This window comes from Callospermophilus lateralis, chromosome 15 (assembly GCF_048772815.1).
Source record: "Callospermophilus lateralis isolate mCalLat2 chromosome 15, mCalLat2.hap1, whole genome shotgun sequence".
Classification (NCBI taxonomy): domain Eukaryota; kingdom Metazoa; phylum Chordata; class Mammalia; order Rodentia; family Sciuridae; genus Callospermophilus; species Callospermophilus lateralis.
The window spans coordinates 26425230-26450599 of NC_135319.1; the positions used below are offsets into that span (position 1 = coordinate 26425230).

Sequence of the window (25370 nt, forward strand, 5' to 3'; positions counted from 1 at the left end):
GGCTAAGGGCCTGTCAATCTTATTTATTTTTTCAAAGAACCAACTTTTAGTTTTATCAATTTTTTCAATGGTTTTTTTTGTTTCAATTTCGTTGATTTCTGCTCTAATTATAATTATTTCTTGTCTTCTACTACATTTGCTGTTGTTTTGCTCTTCCTTTTCTAGGTTTTTGAAGTGTAGTGTGAGTTCATTTTTTTTTTCTTTTTTTGAGGAAAGAACTCCAAGAAATGAATTTCCCTCTTAAAACTGCTTTCATTGTGTCCCATAGATTCTGGTATGTTGTGTCTGTATAGTCATTAGTCTCTAAGAATTTTTTATCTCCTCCTTTATGTCTTCTGTAACCCATTGATCATTCAGTAACATATTGTTCATTTTCCAGGTGATGCAGGATTTTTCCTTCCTTCTTTTATCATTGATTTCCAGTTTCATTCCATTATGGTCAGATATGGTGCATGGTATTATCTCCACACCTTTATATTTACTAAGAGTTGCCCTATGGCATAATATATGGTCTATCTTTGAGTAGGATCCATGTGCTGCTGAGAAGAACGTATGCCCTCTTGATGATGGTTGATATATTCTATATATGTTGGTTAAGTCTAGGTTATTGATTGTCCTATTGAGTTCTATAGTTTCTTTATTCAGCTTTTGTCTAGAGGATCTGTCTAATGGCGAGAGCGGTGTGTTGAAGTCACCCATAATTATTGTGTTGTGGTCTATTTGACTCTTGAACTTGAGGAGAGTTTGTTTTATGAACATTGCAGCACCATTGTTTGGTGCATACAAATTGATAATTGTTATGTCTTTTGGGGGATGGTTCCTTTTGACAGTATATAGTGTCCTTCTTTATCCCTTTTGATTAACTTAGGTTTGAAGTTGATTTTATTCGATATGAGTATGGCCACTCCTGCTTGCTTCCGAGGGCCATGTGAGTGGTATGATTTTTCCCAACCTTTTATCTTCAGCCTGTGTATGTCTTTTCCTATCATATGAGTCTCCTGAAGGCAGCATATTGTTGGATTTGTTTTTTTGATCCAGTTTACTAGCCTATGTCTCTTGATTGGTGATTTTAGGCCATTAACATTTAAGGTTACAATTGAAATATGATTTGTACTTCCAGTCATGTTTATTTGTTTATTTACTTTAGTTTGGCTAGTTTTTACTTTTTGGTTATTTTCCTCCCCCTTTACTGAGATACCTCCCGCTGTTGGTTTTGGGCACTATTTTTCAATTCCTCTTCTTGTAGTATTTTGCTCAAAATGCTTTGCAGTGCTGGTTTTCTGGCCACAAATTCTTTTAGCTTTTGTTTATCGTGGAAGATTTTAATTTCACTGTCAAATCTGAAGCTTAATTTTGCTGAATACAGTATTCTTGGTTGGAATCCATTATTTTTCAGCATTTGAAATACATTGTTCCAGGATCTTCTCGCTTTCAAAGTCTGTGATGAAAAATCAGTTGTTAACCTAATTGGTTTACCCATGAATGTAATCTGCCCCCTTTCTCTTGTAGCTTTTAAAATTCTCTCCTTGTTCTGTATGTTGGCTATCTTCATAATTATATGTCTCGGAGTTGGTCTATTATGGTTTTGAATGTTTGGGGTCCTGTAGGCTTCCAGGATTTGGCAATCCATTCCATCTTTCATCTCTGGGAAGTTTTCTAGAATTATTTCATTTAATAGGTTGTCCATTCCTTTGGTTTGATTCTCTATGCCTTCTTCTATCCCGATGACTCTCAAATTTGGTTTTTTTATGACATCCCATATCTCTTGAATAGATTGCTTGTGGGATTTAAGCATCTGTGTTGACTATATTATTTTCAAGTTGATAAACTTTGTCTTCATTATCTGATGTTCTGACTTCTACTTGATCTAGTCTATTTGTAATACTCTTGTTTGAGTTTTTTATTTGGTTTATAGTTTCCTGCATTTCTAGAATTACTGTTTGATTTTTTTTAAGATCTCTATCTCCTGGTAAAGCTCGTTCTTTGCCATTTGAATTTGTTTAATTCATTTTCAAAATATACTTTTATTGCTTGGACTTGCTGTCTCATGTCTTCTCTAATATTCCTTTCCATCTGAGTTAGGTATGTCTTCAGTTCTTTCTCTATCCATGTTTCTGATGCTTCTAGGTCCTCCTGTAGATTTAAGTTGTCCTGCATTGTTTGTACTCCTTTTTTCCCTTGTTTTTTCATGATGTTCACGTTACTTTCCAGCTCTATTTGATTGCTATGTTTCTGCTCTCTTCCAATAGATTTGCTTTGGTTTTGTACATCTCTGTTGTCTCTCCTTTGTGTTGGTAGACTTTGCCTGCTAAAGTGGATTCCGCTGGGAAGGAATTCCGACGGCCGAGCTCCAGTGACGTCACCTCTTTGCTATGGCAGGCCCCAGGCTCCTTGCCTGGGTGTCCGAATGGGGGGTGGGACTGGACTGTCTCTGGTTGGTTTCAGCTCCCGGTCGCCGGCAGGCGGGCAGTCTCCAGCCACCCAGTTGCGCTGGCAGCTGGCGGGCGATCGGTCACCGGAGGGCGGGCGGACTCCAGCCGCCCAGTTGCGTGGGCAGCAGGTGGGCTGTCGCCGGCAGGCTGGCGGTCTCCAGTTGCCCAGTCGTGCGGGCAGCCAGCGGGCTATGGGGGGGGGGGGGCTGTCGTCAGCAGGCGTGCGGTCTCCAGCCGCCCGGTAGCGAGGGCCTGGCCTCTAGTCCCCTGGTTTCTCCTGTTAGTCCTGATTTCTCCCAATAGACCAGATTTTCCCTGAGTGATGCCTCTCGGCAGTTCAAACTGTACTCTGGGCCTGCCGTTTGTTGGGTGTGGAGGGTGGCTATTGGGAACCCCAGCACTGGCAAGACAGGTTTCATTTTCGTCGCTGATGGGAGGGGGAGTTGAAGGTCAGGTGTCTCTAGTTTTCCCCACGTCTTTATGCAGGCTTGCTCTGATAATCCCTCCCCTGGAAAGCCTAGGAGAGATTTTTATGCGAATTCCCCACTGTATGGGAGATGAGCTGAGTAACACACACCTGTTTTATTGTTGCAATCTGTCAGAGAGTGGCGGTGGTTACTTCAGCTCTCCAAGATGGTGGCCGCTGGTTTCCTTGGTGGAGTTTCCGTTGTGGGGGGTAGAACTGTACCGCTTCCTTCCCCGTCTGAAATCCTGAACTCAGCCTGGGGCTCAGTGTGGGCTCAGCCGGCAGGATTCCACAGAATCTGCAGCAACGTTTCTCTCTGCTTGCTGGCCGCTTCTCCGCGGCGCCCCACCGTCTGTCGCATAACTATCTTTCATTATCTACTATATGCCAAGTGCTTCATGCACACTATACCAAATTATTTCAGATGTGGAAACAGATTAAGAAATATTATGCCATAATTTAGAAGTATATCTAGCTAACTCTAAAGCTCATCATCTTTGCAAACTAAGTATATATACATTTCAGTAAAGATGTTAGTAATTAGTTCTCACTAGTAATAGCAAGAAAAATAATATTTTCCATCAATGGAATTAATATTGCTTTTTGAATGACCTGATGAAGGTCTCTGTAGGAGAAATGCAAGTCCTCATCAATAGATCAGTTTCCTCGATTAAGAAGAATCAGAAGGCTGGGGTTGTGACTCAGTGGTAGAACACTCACCTAGCATGTGTGAGGTACTGGATTTGGTCCTCAGCACCACATTAAAGTGAATAAATAAAATAAAGATATTGTGTCCAACTACAACGAAATATATATACATAAAGAACTAGAAACAGGAAAAACATTGAGTACCCTCTCATCACATTTCCATTCCTAGCATTTATCACAAAAGCATTTTAATAACTATTTCCCTAATTATTGTTTTATATAGTCTTATCTTTTAAATTCTAAGTTTCATGAACCACAAATGCTTGTTTCTATGCTTAGCACAGTACTTGACACAGACTAGGTATTTACTCAATATTTGCTTAAAAGAATGTATTGAGAACTATAAACTTAATGTTAAGTCATTAAGTCTGCTTACTATGCTAATATCTCAAATTATGGAATTTGGAAAAACTTTTGATTAAAAAACAAATCCAATTTTATTTAGCCTCATGTATAGACAACAAAGAAATGAAGATGGAATGAGAAATATTTTTTTAAAAAAGAATCATGTTCATGTTCATCATTACCTGGACTTCTTCATGTTTCTAGTCACTAAAAATCCAAGTTAAGCCCAACCTTGTCCACAGAGCTTCCTCTGTTGCTACTCTGTAAATTACTCAGTGGGATCCTTCCTATCTCTGATGTCCTTCAACCATCACTGCCTTTACCACTCATTCTGACATTGAGTCAAGATATCTGCATGATTTAGCTGTGTCTTAATCATCCTGAGTATTATCTATCCAGTAATATCCTAGGCTCCTTTATGTCAGATCTCCAATACCTTTTCCATGTTGCTTGAATAATGCTGCCTATAGTAAGCACTCAAATTTGTTCAAGTCACATTGGGAACATGGTATTAACTAGGTCAAGGGGTCAATGTCTATTTTAGGCAGTGAGCATCATTCTGTGCAAAGATTAAAGCAAGGCTTGTGAACTGTTCTCCAACTTGCCCGAGAATTTTTTCAAGGCAGAATTTTTTTTTTTACTTGGGGAAGGTGCAAATAATCAGTGCTTTCAACTTTCATTTCCCATCTCCATTACTCAACCCAGAGTGGTGCTTTATTTATTGAAGATGTCTCACCCCACTTACCTCACTCAGCCTATGACCTCAGTTAAATCAACTTATTCTGTTTTACTTATGTTTTCACAAAACAGTCCTTTGAAAAGAGAATTATATTGTCATTACTGGTGGTGGTACATGAGTGTTTAAAGGAGATTAAAGTTCTCTGGCCTAGAACATTCTCCATGCCTCAGCTGAGTGTCTTGAAAATGAATCCTAGTGGCCACAAGATGTTCTGCAAGGTGTATGCTAGTGGTTCCCTAAAACCAGCAGCACTAGCCATACCTAGGAACTAGAAATGCACATTCTCAGACCCTGGCCCAACAATTCCAAATCAGAAATCAAGGGGTTAGGTCCAGCATTCTATGTTTAACAATCTACCCAGCCTGGTTATCTACAATGCATGTTTAAGTGTGAAACCCACAGGGTAGACATCTGTCAAAACCACTCTAAAAGAAGGATTTACTAAGAGGTAGGGGAAAAGGTATGGCTGCTCTTATTAACCAGGAAGCTTTCCTTCCAAGCTATTAAGATTGAAGTTTCTAGGAAAGAGGCATAAAACTGGTGAATGGCTTTCCACTGCACTTAAAGTGTACAATCTTTAACATTCTTACAAAGTCTTTTACACCTAGCCTTGTCTTACTCCTATGCTTCATCTCTTACTACCTTCTCTCCCTCATTCACTACTCCTCAGTTAAAATGACCAAATGTTCTATCCCAGAGCAGTGTATACCTGTCATCCCAGCAACTTGGGAGACTGAGGCAGGAGAATTGCAAGTCTGAGACCAGCCACAGCAACTTAGTGAGGCCCTAAACAACTTAGTGAGACCCTGTCTCAAAATAAAAAATAAAAAGGACTGGGGATGTAACTTGTTGGTTAAACACCCCTGGGTTCAATCCCGTTACAAAGATAAATAAATAAAGTGACCAAATTTTCTATCAGGAGTATATACTTCTTTATTAAAGAATTACTTTTTGAAATAAATAGTAACGTTTTATATAATGATAACCCCAAGGGGTTGTGTTATACAAACTGAAAATATAAATAGATTTTTACTAAGAATTGGTTAAATGAGAACTGACAGTCATCTAATATACATCAACCTAATATGCAGGCTAATTACATAAATTATCCATATTAATAATCTGTATCACTTTGCCCACCATGTACTGCTACATTCGTTGTGAGCTACAAAGAATTCTGCACACCTGTAATGCTAGCTACTTGGGAGGCTGAGACAGGAGGATCACAAGTTGGAGGCCAGCCTGGGTAACTTAGCAAGACCCTGTCTCAAAATAAAAAATAAAATGGCTTGGAATGTGGCTTAGCAGTAGAGGGCCCCTGGATTTAATCCTAGTACAAAAAAAAAAATCTCTTCTCCTATAAGTTTCCAAAGCAAAACTGGAAGATAAACATATATTCTCCCTAAAAATCTAATGAAATAGGGAACTAGGTACAAAGTATTTAAGAAGCGTTCTTCTACCAGAAAATCAGCTCTATAAGCATAGGACTTTATTTTATTTATTTATTTTTTTGAATTTTTTCTAATCAGTTATACAAGGCAGCAGAATTCATTCCAATTGTTTGTACACAAATGGAGCACATTTCTTTGGTTGTATATAATGCCTACCATGTGGATGTATCACTGTGCCTATCATGTACAAGATACTGTTACATTCTGTGTGAGCTACAAAGAATTGTGCACCACATGTGCAATCATACATGTAACTAGGATAATGATGTCCATCTCATTCCACCATCTTTCCTGCCCACCATGCCCTCTCCCCTTCCCTCTTCTTTGTCCAAATTTCCTCCATTCTTCACACACAACAATCCCCCCACCCCCACCAATTATGGATCAGCATCCACTTATCAGAGCAGTGTCTGAGATTGGGGACTCTGATGACATCATGGCTGTTTCATGCTTGGTGGCCGGGAAAGTTTCCTGTGCAAAGGTGCAGGATGCCTAGTTGCTATGGCAATGCTCTACATGAGGAGGCTCTGTGCTAAAGTCTTATCAGCCTTGTTCTTGATCTCAGGCACACAGCTCCTGGGAATAAAGGAATTCTTTTGCTAACAACCCCAATGTTACACCAGCTCCTGAACCTGTCCGCATAACAGGAACTTTAAACAACTGACTTTCTTGAGAGTTGCACAAATCTCTTAACATTGCACATTGTAACTGTAGAATATAACTACAGAATAAACTGCATAATGTTGCTAATTCTGTAACTTTCATGAATACAAAGAATAATGCTTGCATAGTCTTTAATCTGATTAATTATATATATAAAGATTTCTGGCAGAATTCTTCAGACTTGTTTCTTCATCAGAGAGCAGTGCTCCACCTGACCCCTGCTGCTATCTACAAAATCTAAGTCCATGAGTCTTATTTTTCTTATCCCTCTTAGCTCCTTGCTGGATCCTGCTAGATTGGTCCCACTGGTGGCGGCAACAGTTTCTTTATATGTTCATCTACTGAAGGGCATCTAGGGTGGCTCCACAGTTTAGCTATTGTGAATTGAGCTACTATAAACATTGTTGTGCCTGCAATCACTATAGTATGCTGATTTTAAGCCTTTTGGGTATAGACCAAGGAGTGGGATAGCTGGGTCAAATGATGGTTTCACTCCAAGTTTTCTAAAGAATCTCCATACTGCTTTCCAGAGTGGTTGCACCAATTTGCAGTGCCACCAGCAATATATGAGTGTACATTTTCCCCCACATCCTCGCCAACACTTATTGTTGCTTGTTTTCTTGATAACTGACATTCTGACTGGAGTGAGATGAAATCTTAGAGTAGTTTTGTTTTGATTTACATTTCTCTAATTACTAGAGATATTGAACATTTTATCAGATATTTGTTGATCGATTGTATATCTTCTTCTGAGAAATGTCCAGTTCCTTGGCCCACTTTATTGATTGGGTTATTTGTTTTCTTATTTTTTTTGTTTGTTTTGTATTGTTTTATTGTGTGTGCGTGTGTTAAGTTTTTTGAGTTCCTTATGTATCCTGGAAATTAGTGCTCTGTCTGATGTGTGTGTAGTAAAGATGTTCTCCCACTCAGTAGGCTCTCTCTTCACATTATTGAATATTTCCTTTGCTGAGAAGTGTTTTTAGTTTGAATTCATCCCATTTATTGATTCTTGATTTTATTTCTTGTGCTTTAGGAGTCTGGTTAAGGAAGTCAGAACCTAATCCAACGTGATGAAGATTTGAGCCTACTTTTTCTTCTATTAGGTGCAGAGTCTCTGGTCTAATTCCTAGGTCTTTTTTCCACTTTGAGTTGAGTTTTGTGCATGGTGAGAGATAGCAGTTTAATTTAATTTTGCTGCAGATGGATTTCCAGTTTTTCCAGCACCATTTGTTGAAGAAGCTATCTTTTCTTCAATATATGTTTTTGGCGACTTTATCTAGTCTGAGATAACTGTATTTATGTAGGTTTGTCTCTGTGTCTTCTATTCTGTAGTACAGTTTAAGGTCTGGTAAGCATACAACTTTAGCTCTTCTACCACTGGTACCTAAACATGTCTGGCATTTTAAGCATTAAATAAATGCTTACTGAATGAAAGGATGTACATATGTATATGTGCATGCATATACAATGCAGTTACTAAGTACTTCAGGATTTCAATGAATATATATATATATATATATATATATATATATATATATATATATATATAATGGATCAAGGAAAATCATGATGGAAATGAAATTTTTAAAAGTTATATGGTGCCACAACATAAAGCTGATGGTGACATTCTACAATATGTAAAATGATGTCATTATTTGCAATGGTTAATTTGATGTGTCAACTTGACTGGGTTATGGAGTGCCCAGATATTTGTGGGTGTTTCTGTGAGTGGTTTTTGTTCTTTCTTTCTTTGTTTTTGTTTTCTGTGAGTGTTTTCAAGTATCAGGTTTAAATTCGGAGTAAAGCAGATTGTCCTCCCTAATGTGGGTGAGTCTCATTTCATCGGTTGAAGGGCTAAATAGGACAAAAATCTTCACCCCTCCCAAGGTAAAAGAGAATTCTTCTTGCCTGATAGCCTTGGAACTAGGTCATAGACTTTTTGTTTTTTCCCTGCCTTCAGCCTAGAACTGAAGCACTGGCTTGACTCTTAAGTCTGCCAGTCTTCAGACTGGAACTATACCATTAGTTCTTCTATTGTCTTGCCTGCTGACTTACCCATCTAATCTTGGGACTTTCCAGTCTCCATAATCATGTGAGCCAATTTCATATAATAAATCTCTCTCTCTCTCTTTCAGTATATATGTACACACACACACACAGAGTCATCCCTCTATATCTGCTTAGGATTGGTTCCATGACCAAGTCAACACAGTCCACAGATGCTCAAGTGTCTTATATAAAAAGGCACAGTACTTGCATATTACCTATTCACATACTTCTGAATACTTTAAATCATCTATAGATTCTTACAATACCAAATACATTGTAAACTTTATGTAAATACTTGTTATATTGTTTAGGGAATAATGTCAAGGAAAAAAGTCTGTGCATGTTCCATACAGATGCAACCCTCCTGGGTCTAACTACATAGTACATGGGTAAAACACAACATGAACAATGCTCAATTACTGCTAGAGAGAGAATAAGGATCTATGAAATGACGGGAGGCTATAACAGAATATGACTGACTACACATCACTTAATTCTCATGGATTTGACATAGTATTTAGTGTGTAGCAAATTCTAGCTTTGCCTTTTGGAACTTTCTGCAATTTTTTTCAGTATTTTTGATCTGACGTTGGTTGAATTCATGAATACAGAATCTATTCTACAGATATGGAGATCCAACAGTATATCCTATTAGTTCCATTTTTTGTGGACAACTTTGAATAATAAACCACCATAGTCTGAGTCTTGGATAGAAAAATGGACTAACACAGAATGGTATTTATTATTTTCTGCTGTTGCATATCCAATGTCACTGACCTCTCTCATGCACACTACTTATTCACATACTTCTGAATACTTTAAGTCATTTCTAGATACTTACAATGCCAAATATATTGTAAATATTGTGTAAATACTTGTTATATTGTTCAGGGATTTTTAGGGTTTTCAATAAGTAATGATGAAGAAAACCAAATTCTCAGCTTATACCTTTCCTTAGTGACCTTGAATTGGATAATTAACTGAATTATGATATGTCAAGAAAGCTTATTTTGTTTAGAAAAACAAATCATTTATTTTCCAAGGAAAGTTCTGTTTTCTTTTTTAAAAACCCATTTTCAAAACCACTAATAAAATGTGTAAGGAACAAATGAAAATTCTAATAGAAAATGGGCAAAGATTAGGCATAAAACATTTACAGAAAAAGATATGGTTGACAAAACAAAAGGTGAATATACTCACATAACTAAGGAAATAACAAGTCAAAACTACAAAGAAATACCATTTTTAAGCCTATAATGTTGGCAAAATTAAAGTTTCCATTATACCCAGATGTGGGGAAAACAGACATTCTCATTCATTGTTGAGGAGATATTCCTTAAGAAGAATATGTAGTACAACTTAAATTTAAAATGAAAACAGTGCTTGACATAGCTGTTTTGTTAAAATTTGAAACTTGTTTCTCTAAACAAAATAAGGTTTTTTGACAAATAATAATTCAGCTAATTACCCGATTTAAGATCACGAAGGAAAAGTACAGGCTGAAAATTTGGTTTGCTTCCTAAACTATTTCTACAATAATTAGTATTTTGGTCTCCTTCATCATATATTATTGCAAATATGCTTTCAAAGCTATATCAAGGTTAGACATACACCAATGTTTGTAAAACCAAAAACCAAAACAATCTCCCACCTGAAAACAGCCTAATTATTTAACAGAAGTTAATTGTTAAATAAATTATGTGAGATATGTACCATATAATATGGATATTCATTAAAGAAAACAAAGCACATTGAATTTGCTAAAATGAAGAGAACATAGTATGAACCAAACAAGGTACAGAATAGTTTATGTAAAATAACTCCTTTTGTGTGTGTGTGTGTGTATGTATGTGTGTGTATATATATATATATATATATATATATATATATATATATATATATATACTTTTTTTAAATAAACAAATATAAACATATACTAACTCTAAATAACCATAGTCATACAGCTCAATAGATTGAAAGCACAAACATTTGTCTGAAAATATACACTGAAAACTGTCACCAGTGATTACTTTGGGACAAGAAAGACTAGCTCAGTAGTAAATATAAGAGTATATACTTTTTATAATTTTCTGAATGGTATCAACATTTAATTGTACATATAGCCTTTTATTTTAAAATGCTAATTCTAAAAGAAAGCAGAGAAGATCGAATTCCTACCTGATTCTTTCAAGTAATGCTTAATAATTGAAGAAATTCCTTGAGGTGCCACAAAGTTACAGTCTCCTTCTTTTATCATCATTCCTTCAATAGAAGAGGTCAGAAGCTTCAAAATGCCATGGGCTAATAATTCATCATAAAAACTGAAATAAATCAATATATATAATGTAAGTACCTACTATGATTAACTCTGCAATACTATATTCTCTGTCAGGAATTTTTAGAGATTATATTTACAAATTATAACTAGGAATCTTCATATTAACAACTCACTGTATATTTTGTTTTAGATAAAACTTTCAATTCAGGGGAAGAACAGAAATGTTCTGAGAATTCATTGAGCTTTTGCTGACATTATTCAAAGCCTATTTCTCCAGGTAACTCAGAATTAGTCAATGAAAATAAATAGGAAAGTACTTAGCATATCAATGTTAAATTTTATAAGATTGACTTCCATCACAGATATTTTCCCTCTTCCTCAACACTAACAACAGTTGCTATTATTATTATTTAGCCCTTTATTTGTTCTAAATATAATCTCACCTAATCTTCACAATAACCCTGTGAGGGCGGTGTTTTGCAGTTTCCTACTTTACTCAAGTGAACATTTTACAGCTAATTTCATTAACAATGACATATCATAATCATTTCTACAAGTGGCATTTTGAAAGTACATTAAAAATAAATGATTTGTGTCCTTTTATAGCATACAACTGCTAAAACTGATTCCACCACTTGCAACTAACTTACGTTTGGTGTTTTTGGGCATAATGAGGAGTGCAGGTGATATATTGAGCACCCAAATCAGCTGTGCACTGTGAATTATGAGGACTGCTGGCAGTAGTCATTCTTCCCCCTTGAATTAATCCACAGGAAAATGTCAGTGCATTAGAATGAGCTTTCTGAAGTAATGCAATTCATCCCAGATTACCCCAAATAAATTTCTTTACAAATGTGTTTTTAAAAATTATTCTTAAGCTCTATTGAAATATAGAAGATAATTAGAAATTATTTTAAAAAATTTATACTTAAAATGCCAGATATGTTTAGGTACCAGTGGTAGAAGAGCTAAAGTTGTATGCTTACCAGACCTTAAACTGTACTACAGAATAGAAGACACAGAGACAAACCTACATAAATACAGTTATCTCAGACTAGACAAAGTCGCCAAAAACATATATTGAAGAAAAGATAGCTTCTTCAACAAATGGTGCTGGAAAAACTGGAAATCCATCTGCAGCAAAATTAAATTAAACTGCTATCTCTCACCATGCACAAAACTCAACTCAAAGTGGAAAAAAAGACCTAGGAATTAGACCAGAGACTCTGCACCTAATAGAAGAAAAAGTAGGCTCAAATCTTCATCACGTTGGATTAGGTTCTGACTTCCTTAACCAGACTCCTAAAGCACAAGAATCAATAAATGGGATGAATTCAAACTAAAAAACTTCTCAGCAAAGGAAATATTCAATAAAGTGAAGAGAAAGCCTACAGAGTAGGAGAATATCTTTATTACACACACATCAGATAGAGCACTAATTTCCAGGATATATAAAGAGCTCAAAAAACTTAACACACACACACACACACACACACACACACACACACACACACACCAAAACAAACAAAGAAACAACAACAACAAAAACACCCAAATAACCCAATCAATAAAGTGGGCCAAGGAACTGGACACTTCTCAGAAGAAGATATACAATCGATCAACAAATATATGATAAAATGTTCAACATTTCTAGTAATTAGAGAAATGTAAATCAAAACAAAACTACTCTAAGATTTCATCTCACTCCAGTCAGAATGTCAATTATCAAGAACACAAGCAAAAATAAGTGTTGACGAGGATATGGGGGAAAATGTACACTCATACATTGCTGGTGGCACTGCAAATTGGTGTGACCACTCTGGAAAGCAGTATGGAGATTCCTTAGAAAACTTGGAGTGGAACCACCATTTGACCCAGCTATCCCACTCCTTGGTCTATACCCAAAAGACTTAAAATCACAATACTATAGTGATGCAGGCACATCAATGTTTATAGTAGCTCCATTCACAATAGCTAAATTGTGGAACCATTCTAAATGTCCTTCAATAGGTGAATGGATAAAGAAACTGTGGTGCATTTACACAATGGACTATTACTCAACATTAAAAGAGAATAAAATTATGGCATTTGCAGGTAAATGGATGGAATTGGAGAATATCATGCTAAACAAAGTAAGTCCATCCCAAAAAAACCAAAAGCCACATATTTTCTCTGATAAGTGGATGCTGATCCATAATGGAGTGCCGGGCATGGGAAGAATGGAAGAACTTTGGATAGGGCTAAGGGGAAGAAACGGAAGGGAGGGGAAATGAGGGTAGGAAAGTTGGTGAAATGAGACAGGACATCATTGCCCTAGGTACATATATGATTGCACCAGAGGTGTGACTACACGCGTACAACCAACAAATGAAAAGCTGTGCTCCATTTGTGTACAATGAATTGAAATGCATTCTGCTGTCATGCATAACTAATTAGAACAATTTTTTTTAATCAAGTAATAAAGCCATTGACTGCAAAACAAAATTATTTTTAAGTTGAAATCTTTGTCACCTAACATTATCATAAGAAAGTCAACAGATAATTTGGTCATTAAGAGATTTGTTTTAAGTAGGGAGGAGTAAGGAAAGGAGCTGAGTACCTGTAGCAGTGTCTCCCACTTCCTAGTGCATACGTTAACTTGAATACAAGGAATGAATGGAGATTTGGGATGGATAAATAAAATGACTGATGAAATGCCAGACTGGCAGAATCAGCGGGGCCGTTTCTTTCACACTGTCAAGAATTCAGAGAATGTCAGCATTTTGAAAGCTAGGTTTTTGAAAGGCGCGGTCAATGGGCAGCCGCTTGGGGAAGCTCAGAATCTGGGGAAAGCTGCGATGGTAGTCAGGTAAAGGCAAAAGTCCATTTATTAGAAACCGGGTAGGCTCCCGCTTTGCGAACTCCTGGAGGGCGCCTCCCAGGCCTAACTGGGCAGCATAAGCAGAACCCGGCCGCGGGAATGACAGCCCCTTCCCCGTGGGGCCGGCTCCCGAACACAGGAAGTGTCCCGTCCTGTGACATGGCGCCCACTGCGCAGGAGCTGCCACCAGGAGTGCTGGAGCTGAGAGCTCACGCCCTTCCCAGGTTTGGGGCCGACAGGCAACCCACCTGAGTCCCCAGCCTTGTCCCACACGGCGAGGTACAGAGGACCGGAAACAACCTTCCTCAGGAGGGCAGCGCACAAGCTTCCGGTCAGCCCGGCGCCCACGATCAGCACGCGCGCCATGGAGGAGTGCGCCGGGAGCCTTAGCGGCCGATTCTGCGTCAGCGCTCTGCCTGCCGGGGCTCCTCAGGTCGCCGGCCTGTGACCGGGGCGGTCCCACCGCCCGGCCTGCAGGGGGCGGAGAAGATGTGGCGGGAGCGAGAAGCGAGTTCGGCCCTGGAGGAGGCAAACCCGCGGAGAACCCGGGTTTTCCACGCACTGAGCCGCCTGGCAACCACAGGCTGGCCCCGCCGCCCAGGTTCAGAACGGCCGCTTCCCCTTAGTCCAGAAAAGCCTGGAAACTGTGTGGGTTACAGCGTGAGAACCCGTCTCGCCACAGGGCTGGTGTGGACTACAGCGGAAAACCTGCACCGCCTTGCCAAAGGGTGGCCCATTACCTATTGCGGTCTCTGCTGCTTTCCTGTTCTAGATCAAAAGCAAAGAGAGGGAACACACCTGCCGTGGCAGGACAAGCTTTCCTCTGAGGCTGTATAGCCACTATTCATATAGAAAAGGATTTGCAGTCAGGGAGAGATTTCACTTTAACCCAGAGGCGTCGTGCAAGTTACATAACCTTCCTGACCTGAATTACTGCATCTGTGGAATGCGGTAGTGGTATATCCCTTCCAAAATTAAATAGATTAAAGACGTTTGGTCCACTAGACAATTGTGGATCCCTCCTTTCTTAATTTTAAGCTGTGACAGAACACATTCCATTAGCTCCAAGGGATGCAAGAATGATTAAGAAAAGGATTCGTGCCATTAATTATCTCTCCTCCCCTCCAGACATTGTCCTGTAAATTCTCAAAGAAACAGCAAAAAAGGAATGAGAAATCTGAACGGTTAAAGAAGGAATTTGCAGGTAAATTATTACCTTAGGAAAAGCTATTAAAACAGAATGACAGAACTAAATGTTAACAATGGTAACCAATTTTGAGTGAAAATATTTAAAATTTAGAGTTTCATTTAATGTCCACGTCAGGAAAAAAAAAAAAAAAAAACTGTGCCTGAAATTGGTGAATGATTAATGTTATGTATATATAATAAAGGAACTAGAAGAAACTATGCATGAACAGATGTAGCCTAAGGAGATAGATATTTTAAGCAAAAAAGTAAAAGATGGAATTGAATAGAAAAACAATTATTTACAACTTCTATATTCAAAATAATGAAATGTGTATTAATACATGAAAGGCGAAAGTTTAATATCCCTATTATATAGTCTTATAAACAATAAAAAGAAAATGTTCATGAATTAATAGAATTATTGATTTTTTAAATAAAAGAGCCCACATTTAACTTTTGTACATTGAAATGCAAATTAAAATGATTATTTATTTGCTAGAGTTCCTTTTTTAAAAAAATGCTAAATGTTTACATTTGGCAAGGAGAGAGCAAAATATACACTGATATATTATTGATGAAAATATAATTGATGAATTTTCTGGAGTAGAGTTTGATAATGCATGGGCATACTTGTTTTATTGTGATTTGCTGTTATTTCTTTTTTCTTTCTTTCTTTTTTTTTTTTTTTTTAACAAATTGAAGATTTGTGTTAGTCCTACATTGAGCAAAGTCTATTGGCACCATTTTTCCAACTTTAGGATTAGCCTTTTTCTGCAATAAGGTTTTTTTTTTTTAATTAAAGTATATCTTTTATTTAAACATAATGCTATTATTGTACACTTGAACTATAGTATATAAACGTAATTTTTATATGCACTGGGAAACCAAAAATATTCATGACTCGCTTTTTTGTGATATTTATCTTATTGCAGTTATATGAAACATAACCCACAATATATCCAAGGTGTGTCTGTATCAAAACTCTGTAATCTCAGTGACTCAGGAGGCTGATGCAATGGGATCACAAGTTCAAAGCCAGACCCAGCAACTTAGTGAGGCCCTAAGCAACTTTGCAAGATCTTGTCTCAAAAGATAAGAAGAGTTGGGATTGTAGCTCAGTGGTTAAATGCCCCTGGGTTCAATCCTCAGTACACACACAAAAAAAACCCTAAAAATTGTATCCATTAAATGAGACATTTATCTAATGCATAGGTGTACATTAGGATATATATATATATATATATATATATATATATATATATATATATATGATATGCAATGTTATTAACAACATTAATAAATGGAATAAATGGAAGGTTGATTAGATTATGGCTACCTATATGTCTGTATAAATCCAATAAAAACATGATTTTGAATTTGTAAGGTTGTATGGGAAACTGCTTAATATATAATACTGAAAAATAAAAGGTTATAAAAAAATAGTATCATCTCAGGCTTTATAATATAAACATACATATACACAATAAAGGAGAGGAGGCACATGTATTTCCATTAATTTCAAGTGTACTATAAAGACCAAATATTTGTAATCATAATTTTCTTAGTTATATACAAAACTAATATGCTAGAAAGAATAAGATAATAAACCACTTCCTTAAAGTTGCTTATAGCCTATTTTGAGAGATTATTCTGTAATTAAAAGCTTATAATGAGATTCACAGTCATAAAATGCCTTAAAATCTCAAAATTGTTTAACTGGAAAGGACAGTTGAGGTTGTCTATTCTAACTGCCCCCTGTCACTACCATTTTACAAGTTAAATACACTAAATTTAAAGGAGTTTGCCCAAAGTTACACAGCATGTCAGTGGTTTGCCAGGGCAGGTCTTCATGATCCTTTGAATATGTTCTCCTACTTTTAAAAAAAATATTGGTTCTTTTTAGTTATACAAGACAGTAGAGTCCATTTTGATAAACTTGTACAAGCATGGAATATATTTTATTCTAATAGGGCCTCAGTCTTGTGAATGTACACGATGGTGGAATTCACTGTGATGTATTCATATATGTACATAAGAAAGTTATATCACGTTCTTTATACTGTCTTTCTTGTGCCTATCCCCACTCCCTTCCCTTCATTCCCCTTTGTCCAATCCTCTGAACTTCTTCCCCTTTCCGCATTATTATGAGTTATCTTCCATGTATCAGAGAAAACATTTTCTGGGGATTAGCTTATTTCACTTATCACGATAGTCTCCAGTTCTATCCGTTTACTGGCAAATGCTATAAAGTCATTTTTCTTTTTGCCTGAGTAATATTCCATTGTGTGTGTATATATGTGTATATGTATATATATCACAAATTTTTTATCTGTTGATGGGCAAATTAAAGTTTTAATGCTCATTTTTTTTAAAAAAGAGAGAGAGAGTGAGAATTTTTTTAATATTAATTTTTAGTTTTTTCGGCAGACACAACATCTTTGTTTGTATGTGGTACTGAGGATCGAACCCGGGCTGCACGCATGCCAGGCGAGCGCGCTACCGCTTGAGCCACATCCCCAGCCCCAAATGCTCATTTTTTTAATTGCTCGAGATGTTGAACATTTTTTTTCATACATTTGACCACTTATATTTCTTTTTCTGTGAATTACCTATTCAGTTCCTTTGCCCGGTTATTGATTGGGTTATTTGGTTTTTGGTGTTAAGTTTTTTGAGTTCTTTATATATCCTTGAGATTAGTGCTCCGAGATGCACTTGGCAAAGATTTTCTCCCATTTTGTAGGCTCTCTATTCATGCTCTTGTTTCCTTTACTGTGAAGAAGCTTTTAGTTTGATGCCATCCCATTTGTTGATTCTTGATTGTATTTCTCGAGCTTTAGGAGTCTTGTTACGGAAGCTGTTTCCAAGCCAATATGTTGGAGTGTTGGGCCTAAATTTTTTTCTAGTAGGTGCAGGGTTTCTAGACTAATACCTAAGTCTTTCATCCAGTTTGAGTCGAGTTTTGTACAGGGTGAGAGATAGAAGTTCAATTTCATTCTACTATATATGGATTTCCAGTTTTCCCAGCACCATTTGTTGAGGAGACTATCTTTTCTCCAATGTACATTTTTGGTACCTTCATCTAGTACAAGACAATTCTATTCTAGTCCATTGGACTTCATGCCTGATTTGGTACCAACACCATGTTGTTTTTATTGCTATAGCTCTGTCTGTAGTATAATTTGAAGTCTGGAATTGTGGTGCCTCCTGTTTCACCTTTTCCACTAAGGATCACTTTGGCTATTCTTGGTCTCTTATTTTTCCAAATGAATTTCATGATTACTTCTTCTATTTCTATGAAGAATGTCATTGGGATTTTAATAGGAATTGCATTAAATCTGTATAGTGCTTTTGGTAGTATGGCCATTTTGACAATATTATTTTCTGTGTATCTAAGAACTTGGGAGATCTTTTCACCTTTTAAAGTCTTCTTCAGTTTCTTTCTTTAGTGTTTTGTAGTTTTCATTGTTGGTCTTTCATGTCTTTGTTAGATTGATATCCAAGGTTTTTGTGAGGGTTTTTTTGAGGTTATTGTAAATGGTATAGTTTTCCTAATTTCTTTCTTAGATGATTCATCATTGGTATATAGGAACAGAATTGATTTATGGAATTAATTTTGTATCCTGCTACTTTGCTGAATTTATTCATGAGTTCTAGATGTTATCTGGTGCAGTGGTTTGGGTCTTCTAAATAAAGGATGGTGTCACCAGCAAACAGCCATAGTTTGAGCTCTTCTTTTCCTATTTGCATTTCTTTAGTTTCTTTCTTTCTTTTTTTTTTTTTTTTCTAATTGCTCTGGCAAATGTTTCAAAGACTATGTTGAATAGAAGTGATAAAAGAGGACATCCCTATCTTGTTCCAGTTTTTAGAGGGAGTGCTTTCAGTTTTTCTCCATGATGTTGGCTCTACCATGCGGCCAGCGCAATGGTTTCATTAATGAGGTTCTTGGCATAAAAGTTAGCTAGCAGAGATCGAAATAAACACACAGACTCAGTTACCTTTTTCTATGACCAGGTCCGAGACGGCTCCCCTCTCTGGTTCCCTGCTCTAACCGCACGGCAGGGCAGCAAGGATTACTCAGGGCTAGCAGGAGAGAGAGAGCAAGCACGCCGGGGAGTAGCCTTTTATTGGGGAGCAAGAAACTCAGGGGATAATTCCATCCAATGAAGGTTGAAGGGGGGGGCCGCACTCCAAGGTCAGGGTCAGTGATTGGGCCTCCGGTGTCAGTGGTCAGTTACACCCCCACACGGACAGGTTCTCTCAACAGGAGAGGGCCGGGAAAGCTCCGACACAGCCAGAGCGCCTCAGACCCTGACCGGGAGTCACCCAGTCATGTGTGAGAATGGCTCCCGACAGTTGGCCTTGGGTTTAATGTATGTAGCTTTTACAATGTTGAGGTATGTACCTACAATACCTATTTTTCCTAGTGGTTAAACACAAATGGATGCTGTATTTTATCTAATACTTTTTCTGCATCTATTGAGATAAACATGTGATTCGTGTCTTCAAGTCTATTTGTGTGCTGAATTTCCTTTTATTGATTTCTGTATGTCAACCAGCCTTGCATCTCTGGAATGAAACCTACTTGATCATGGTGTACTATCTTTTTAATGTGTTTTTGTATGCAATTTGCCATTAATTTATTGAGGATTTTTGCATCTATGTTCATCAAAGACATTGGTTTGAAGTTTTCTTTCCTTGATGTGACTGTCTGGTTTTAGTATCAGGGTAATACTAGCTTCATAGAATGAATTTTGAAGGGTTTCCTACTTTTCTATTTTATGGAATACTTTAAGAAGGATTGGTGTTAGTTCTTTAAAGATCTGGTAGAACCCCACTGAGAATCTATCTGGCCCCTGGCTTTTCTTTGTTAGTTGCTGTGCTGGTCTTTTCTATCATCTCTTGCTTCTTCTTTTCTATTCATTGATCATATTGGTTAACCAGGCTTCTATAGCATCTTCCATAGCATCTTTCATCCTTAAAATCTGTCATTCTTTTGAACTTTCTGGCCATTCCTCCAATATCTTTAATTCAATCCCATCAAATTATACAAAGAAAAGTTGTCCAAATACACTTCCACCAGCAATGTGTTAAAGTGCATGGGAACATTATTTTCACCATTCTCTTGCCAACTGAGGACATTTAGCATTTTGAAAAGTAATTTCCAACAAATTAATTCATTACTTGAGCTCAATAAATCATTAATTTTTACCCAAATATTTACAGTAGCTTTGCCTTCTTTATTCCCAAACTCTGTTCTACACCCACCCTCTAGATCATTCACTATTGTCTTCTTAATTTCATACAGAATTAGGTTCCACTGCATTAAATCAGCATAAAAAATATTCAGTAATATTTTCCAAACCATGTTTATATCTTATCTTGGTATCTTCATATGTCCTGTGCTATTGCTAAACTGAATTACTCTCTGTTCCCTGAACAAATCTTCAGATTTTCCACTTATCTGTGGCTGTGAAAAACCGTGTTTATGCTGGTCTCTGAGTACAAAGCATTCTTCTTTGACTCCTGTTTGAAATTTGTATTAAACCTTCAGTCTTATTTTCTTTCTTCTTATGATTAACAGCATGCTCTTTTAAATCAGTTAACCAGAATTTGGGATTGTTGTGGCCATAACACAGGTGTAGACTTGGTGGCTTGTGAGTTCTCATTACACCCAACTTCCAGAATAGGTACATCTTGGCCTAGAGTTATAGATATAGGGTAGTGGGTTCTTTGGTTGGTGACTGGCAATAGTGCATATTTCCAGGAATGAATAGGTCATCTAAAGAATGTTAGAATTGCAAAATAGCTGGGACAGTTGCTTGCTCCGATATTTACTCTTCCTAGTTGCCTTTACCTTTCTCCTGAACTTTTTTGCTTTTCCTGATATTTTCAAGGCTGTCACCCTCTTGTCACTTAAGTTCAGTTTAGAAGTCACCTGAAAGAGGTTTTTTTTCTACCCACTTGACCTAAAATAGCCACCATTATAATGACTATGTCATTAACTTGTTTTCATTTCTTCATATTACTCAATCACTTTTAGAAATTATTTTTGCTTTTTTACTTGTTTATTTATGTACTTATTTATTTTTCCCACTAGAATTTAAGAACCAACAAAGTAAAAACATTTTCATATTCAATATACTATCACTGGTAACTAGAATCAAAGTTAGAATTCTTGAGACTATGAAGGTTCACTGTTTGCCTACAAGGTACACAAGACTTTTGAGGATACTTACAGCAAGATAGTCAGGATGGAAATCCTCTTGGATGATTTCAGAATTTAAATACCCTTTCACAGAGAATGCTTTTTTTATGGTAGAACAGGACTGAATAACATAAAACATGCCAGTCAGCAAAGAATACTTAATTTTGTGGTGCACAGCTTACTCTGTCATCATTTAACTGTTCTTGATAACTTGAACAACCATCAATAGCATATTTTTAACAGTTTATAGGTGTCATAAAACCAAGAGCTCCATTTTAGATGACAAAATAAAAATTTAAAGATTTCAACAGGTTGCCCATGAAACAATTTAACCAAAAGACAGTTGTATAAGCATATTCAGTCTTAACTTTATGTCTAGAAAATAATTTTACAGAATCAGGAAGAGAGCACTTAGAATTTCAGTTAACCCTAAACTAATTACATAAGTTAACAGTATAATTGAGCTGCAAAGACACAAAGCATATATGAATCTAAATATAGAAAAATGAATTATAAGGTGCAGAACAAGAGAGGTAATAGTTGCACACAATTTATACTGGCAGACCATATCTAGACTATCATGTTCTGTAGTATTGGGTTCCAGATTTTAAAATGATAGTTCAGAAACTGAGGTTACCCCCCTCCCCTCCTGTCACCAAAAAGAGTAACTAGCATAATAAACTGGTTTAAAGTTATTTGGTAAAGATGATAGAGACTTCTAGCCTAGAAACAACCTGGGCGAACATGAAAATTATCTTTAGGTAAGATAAGACTACGGGAGAAAAATAATTGAATATTCTCCATATAATAAAATCAATTGATAATAATTATAAGAAAGCAGATTCTGGTTCTAGTCAAAGCACATTTTTAAGGAATAATTTTAGGTAGACACACCTAAAAATGAAATTGATTTCCTTAGGAAGTAGCTGTTCAATTGGGAAGTCTATGAACAAAAACTGGATGCACAAGGAATAAGAGAGGCCACAAAAGAACTGAAGCATTGAATTAGACCAGCAGTCCTCAGACTGAGGTACATGTAAGTAGATGAAGATTTTCTAAATGAGGAAGTCAATTTCCAGATATTCGGCTGCCTCCGGGACTTTTTATTGTTGTCTGTAAAAGGCCTTATGGTCAAGCTCATTCTTTCCCACCATCTCTTTTACAACTGCTTTTTAAAACAAATTTATGGAAGAAAGACCTGTCTTCAATTTATTTTTAATCTCATTATGGTGAGCAAAAACTTCTGATTTTTAAAACAAGGGACAATTTCAAACATAAACAATGGTATTAAGAAAATATTTTATTCCAATGACAGAATTTCAAATCTTTCTGGGTTAGTTGGTGTTAAATTCTTTGATTTTAGCAAAGGTAAAAGAAAACCTAATAGAATGGGCAACTAAAAAATTATTAAGAAGTTTTCCACAATATATTCATTTTAATTTTGTCTTCCAGTACAATATTCTTTTTTAAACTTCTCTATGACACTGGTTAGCAACCTTTGCTAAAAGAAATACAATCTATGACTACTTTGAAGACATAATACGTTGGACATCTAAAATCCACAATAGCAGAGAGAGGTATGCCATAATATTTTTCATTGTTGCATGTTGTACCTAGAGTCAAATTAATTATTTTAAGAGGAGAAGCTAAAGAAATCAATTTCCAAGTCACCTTTTAGGAAATTATAATTATAGATTGATGTTGTTAACAATACATATATTTGATATCTTCATGTTGTGTTTAAGTACTTTTGCTAACTAGGTAATCATTTTTACAAAAATCACTATTTATAATTTTAGCTACCTGTATTTTAGTGCTCTGGTACAAAACTACATCTTATGTATCACTTTCATCTTTGATTACCTTATGAAAATTTGCCTCGAAGACAAGCAAAGCATCAATAACTGGTTCATGGAGTAGTGTTTGACAAGGTGGCTAGCATGAATAGAAAATTATGGTGAGTGACTTAAGCTAAAGAATAATTTCTTGTTGCACTAGGTACAAGGTGTACAAGTCAAAGTAATGTTTTAATTTAGTAGCAGTGATTACTTCTATTATATCTTATGTTAACTTAATAAATAACTCATATCTAATCTATCAAATATAAAACATTAGAAAAATTAATGGGATATTTTATATTCTTTTTTTTTGTAAACAAACAACAGTAATCAAAACGGTGTGCTACTGGCATAAAGAAGACATATAGACCAATGGAATAAACTAGAAAGCCCAGAAATAAACCCTTGGATATATGAGCAAATGATTTTTGACAAGGATGCCAACATCATTCAATGGAGGAAAAGACAGTGTTTTAGATGTATGGTATGATTCTAGGAAACCTGGATGTCCACATGTAAAACAATGAAGGTGTTCGCCTTACACTATGTCTTAAAATTTAACCAAAGTAGATTAAAGACTGAAATCTAAGAATTAAAATTATAAAATTCTTAGAGGAAAACAGGGGGAAAGCTTTATGTCATTTCATCTGGCAATAATTTCTTCTATGACACCAAAAGTACAAACAACAATAACAAAAATATAGATAAGCTGGACTTTATCAAAATTTTTAAAATTTATGCATTAAATAAAATTATCAACAGAATGAAAAGGCAATCTATGGAATGGGAGAATATACTTGCAATTATATACCTAATATGGGATTGATGTATAGAATATTCAAGGAACTCCTGAGTCAAGAACAAAATACAAACAGCTCAACTAGAGTGAAATCTTGAATAGGTATTTTCCACAAAGAAGGTACAAATATAAGCACAAGAAAAAGTGTTCAACATCACTAGTTATCAGGAAAATGTAAGACAAAAACTCAATGAAGTCCCACTGCATATTTATTAGTATGACTATTAAAACAACAAAACCCAGAAAATAAAAAGTGTCAGTTAGGATGTGGGAAAATTGAAATATTTGTCTATGGTTGGCTAGAAAGTAGTATGATACAGCTACTGTGGAAAACAATAAAACATTTTCTTAAAAAATTAAAGATAGAATTAATAGTATGACCCACCAATTCCATATTTAAGTGTTGATATGGTTTAGATGTGAGGCATCCCCCAAAATCTTACATGTGAGATAATGCAAGAAGATACAGAGAAGAAATGATTGGGTCACCAGAGCCTTAACCCAATCAGTGAATTAATCACCTAGTGGGATTAATTGAGTGGTAATTGAAGGCATGTGGGGTGTGGCTAGAGGAGCTGGGGCATTAGAGACATGGCTTTGGGGTATGTATTTTCTATCTGGCAAATGGAGTGTCTCTACTTTCCGATCATCATGTAACTTGCTTCCCTCTGCCACACTCTTCTGTCATGATGCCCTGCCTACCTAAGCCCTGAGGAATGGAGCCAACTGTCTGTGGACTGAGACCTCTGAATCCGTGAGCCCTCAAATAAACTTGTCCTCCTCTACAGTTGTTCTCATCAGGTCTTTTTAGTCACAATAGCAAAAATGCTGACTAAAACAAGTGAATACTCAAAAGACTTGAAAACAGGGAACTCAGTTATTTGTATAACTGTGTTCATAGCAACATCATTCATGATAGTCAAAAGGAAGAAGCACCTCACATACACATTGATGGAAGAATAGATAAATAGTCATTTATTTTGAAAGCTGAAATATGTCTTTCCCCATCTGTTTCATTTTTATTTATTTATTTATTTATTTATTTATTTATTACTAATCTGGTTGTAATACAAGCTTCTGTGTCTACTCTCAATTTTGTATTTGTAATGTGCCTAATTTTAGTTTATTGATAAACTAAAAAGGTAATTAATTAAAATATTGATAAATATTTTAATTTAATTATCAGCCAGATTTACATAGGTTGTAATCTAATCCATGCTATCTGCATAAAATATACAAACACATAATGTTACATCTGTAAAGAGAAAAAAAAATCATTCAAACTGAAAATATTTACTGATGCTGGGTACATTGGTGATGTATTTACATATAATATTGGAAAAGACAAT

The 25370-nt window shown here is 36.1% G+C and overlaps 2 protein-coding genes across 3 annotated transcripts in view; one reads left to right on the top strand and one right to left on the bottom strand.

The window, feature by feature from the left end:
- Positions 1-14832, bottom strand: part of Rnls (renalase, FAD dependent amine oxidase) — a 285218-nt gene extending 270386 nt beyond the window's left edge. The window contains exons 1-3 of one of the 2 annotated variants that reach the window (XM_076834097.1): positions 14732-14832; positions 11782-11887; positions 11032-11174 (exon numbers count right to left, since the gene is read on the bottom strand). In XM_076834097.1, coding sequence (XP_076690212.1) covers positions 11032-11174; positions 11782-11879 — 241 coding nt within the window. In that variant the 5' untranslated portion in view covers positions 11880-11887; positions 14732-14832. Of the gene's footprint in view, positions 1-11031; positions 11175-11781; positions 11888-14239; positions 14486-14731 lie in introns of those variants that run through there. The other variant, XM_076834096.1, reaches the window with a different exon arrangement.
- Lipj (lipase family member J) overlaps positions 14531-25370 on the top strand; it is a 47896-nt gene continuing 37056 nt past the window's right edge. Inside the window, 4 exon segments of the mRNA XM_076834094.1 lie at positions 14531-15195; positions 22304-22414; positions 22837-22961; positions 23550-23706. Coding sequence (XP_076690209.1) covers positions 23700-23706 — 7 coding nt within the window. The 5' untranslated portion in view covers positions 14531-15195; positions 22304-22414; positions 22837-22961; positions 23550-23699.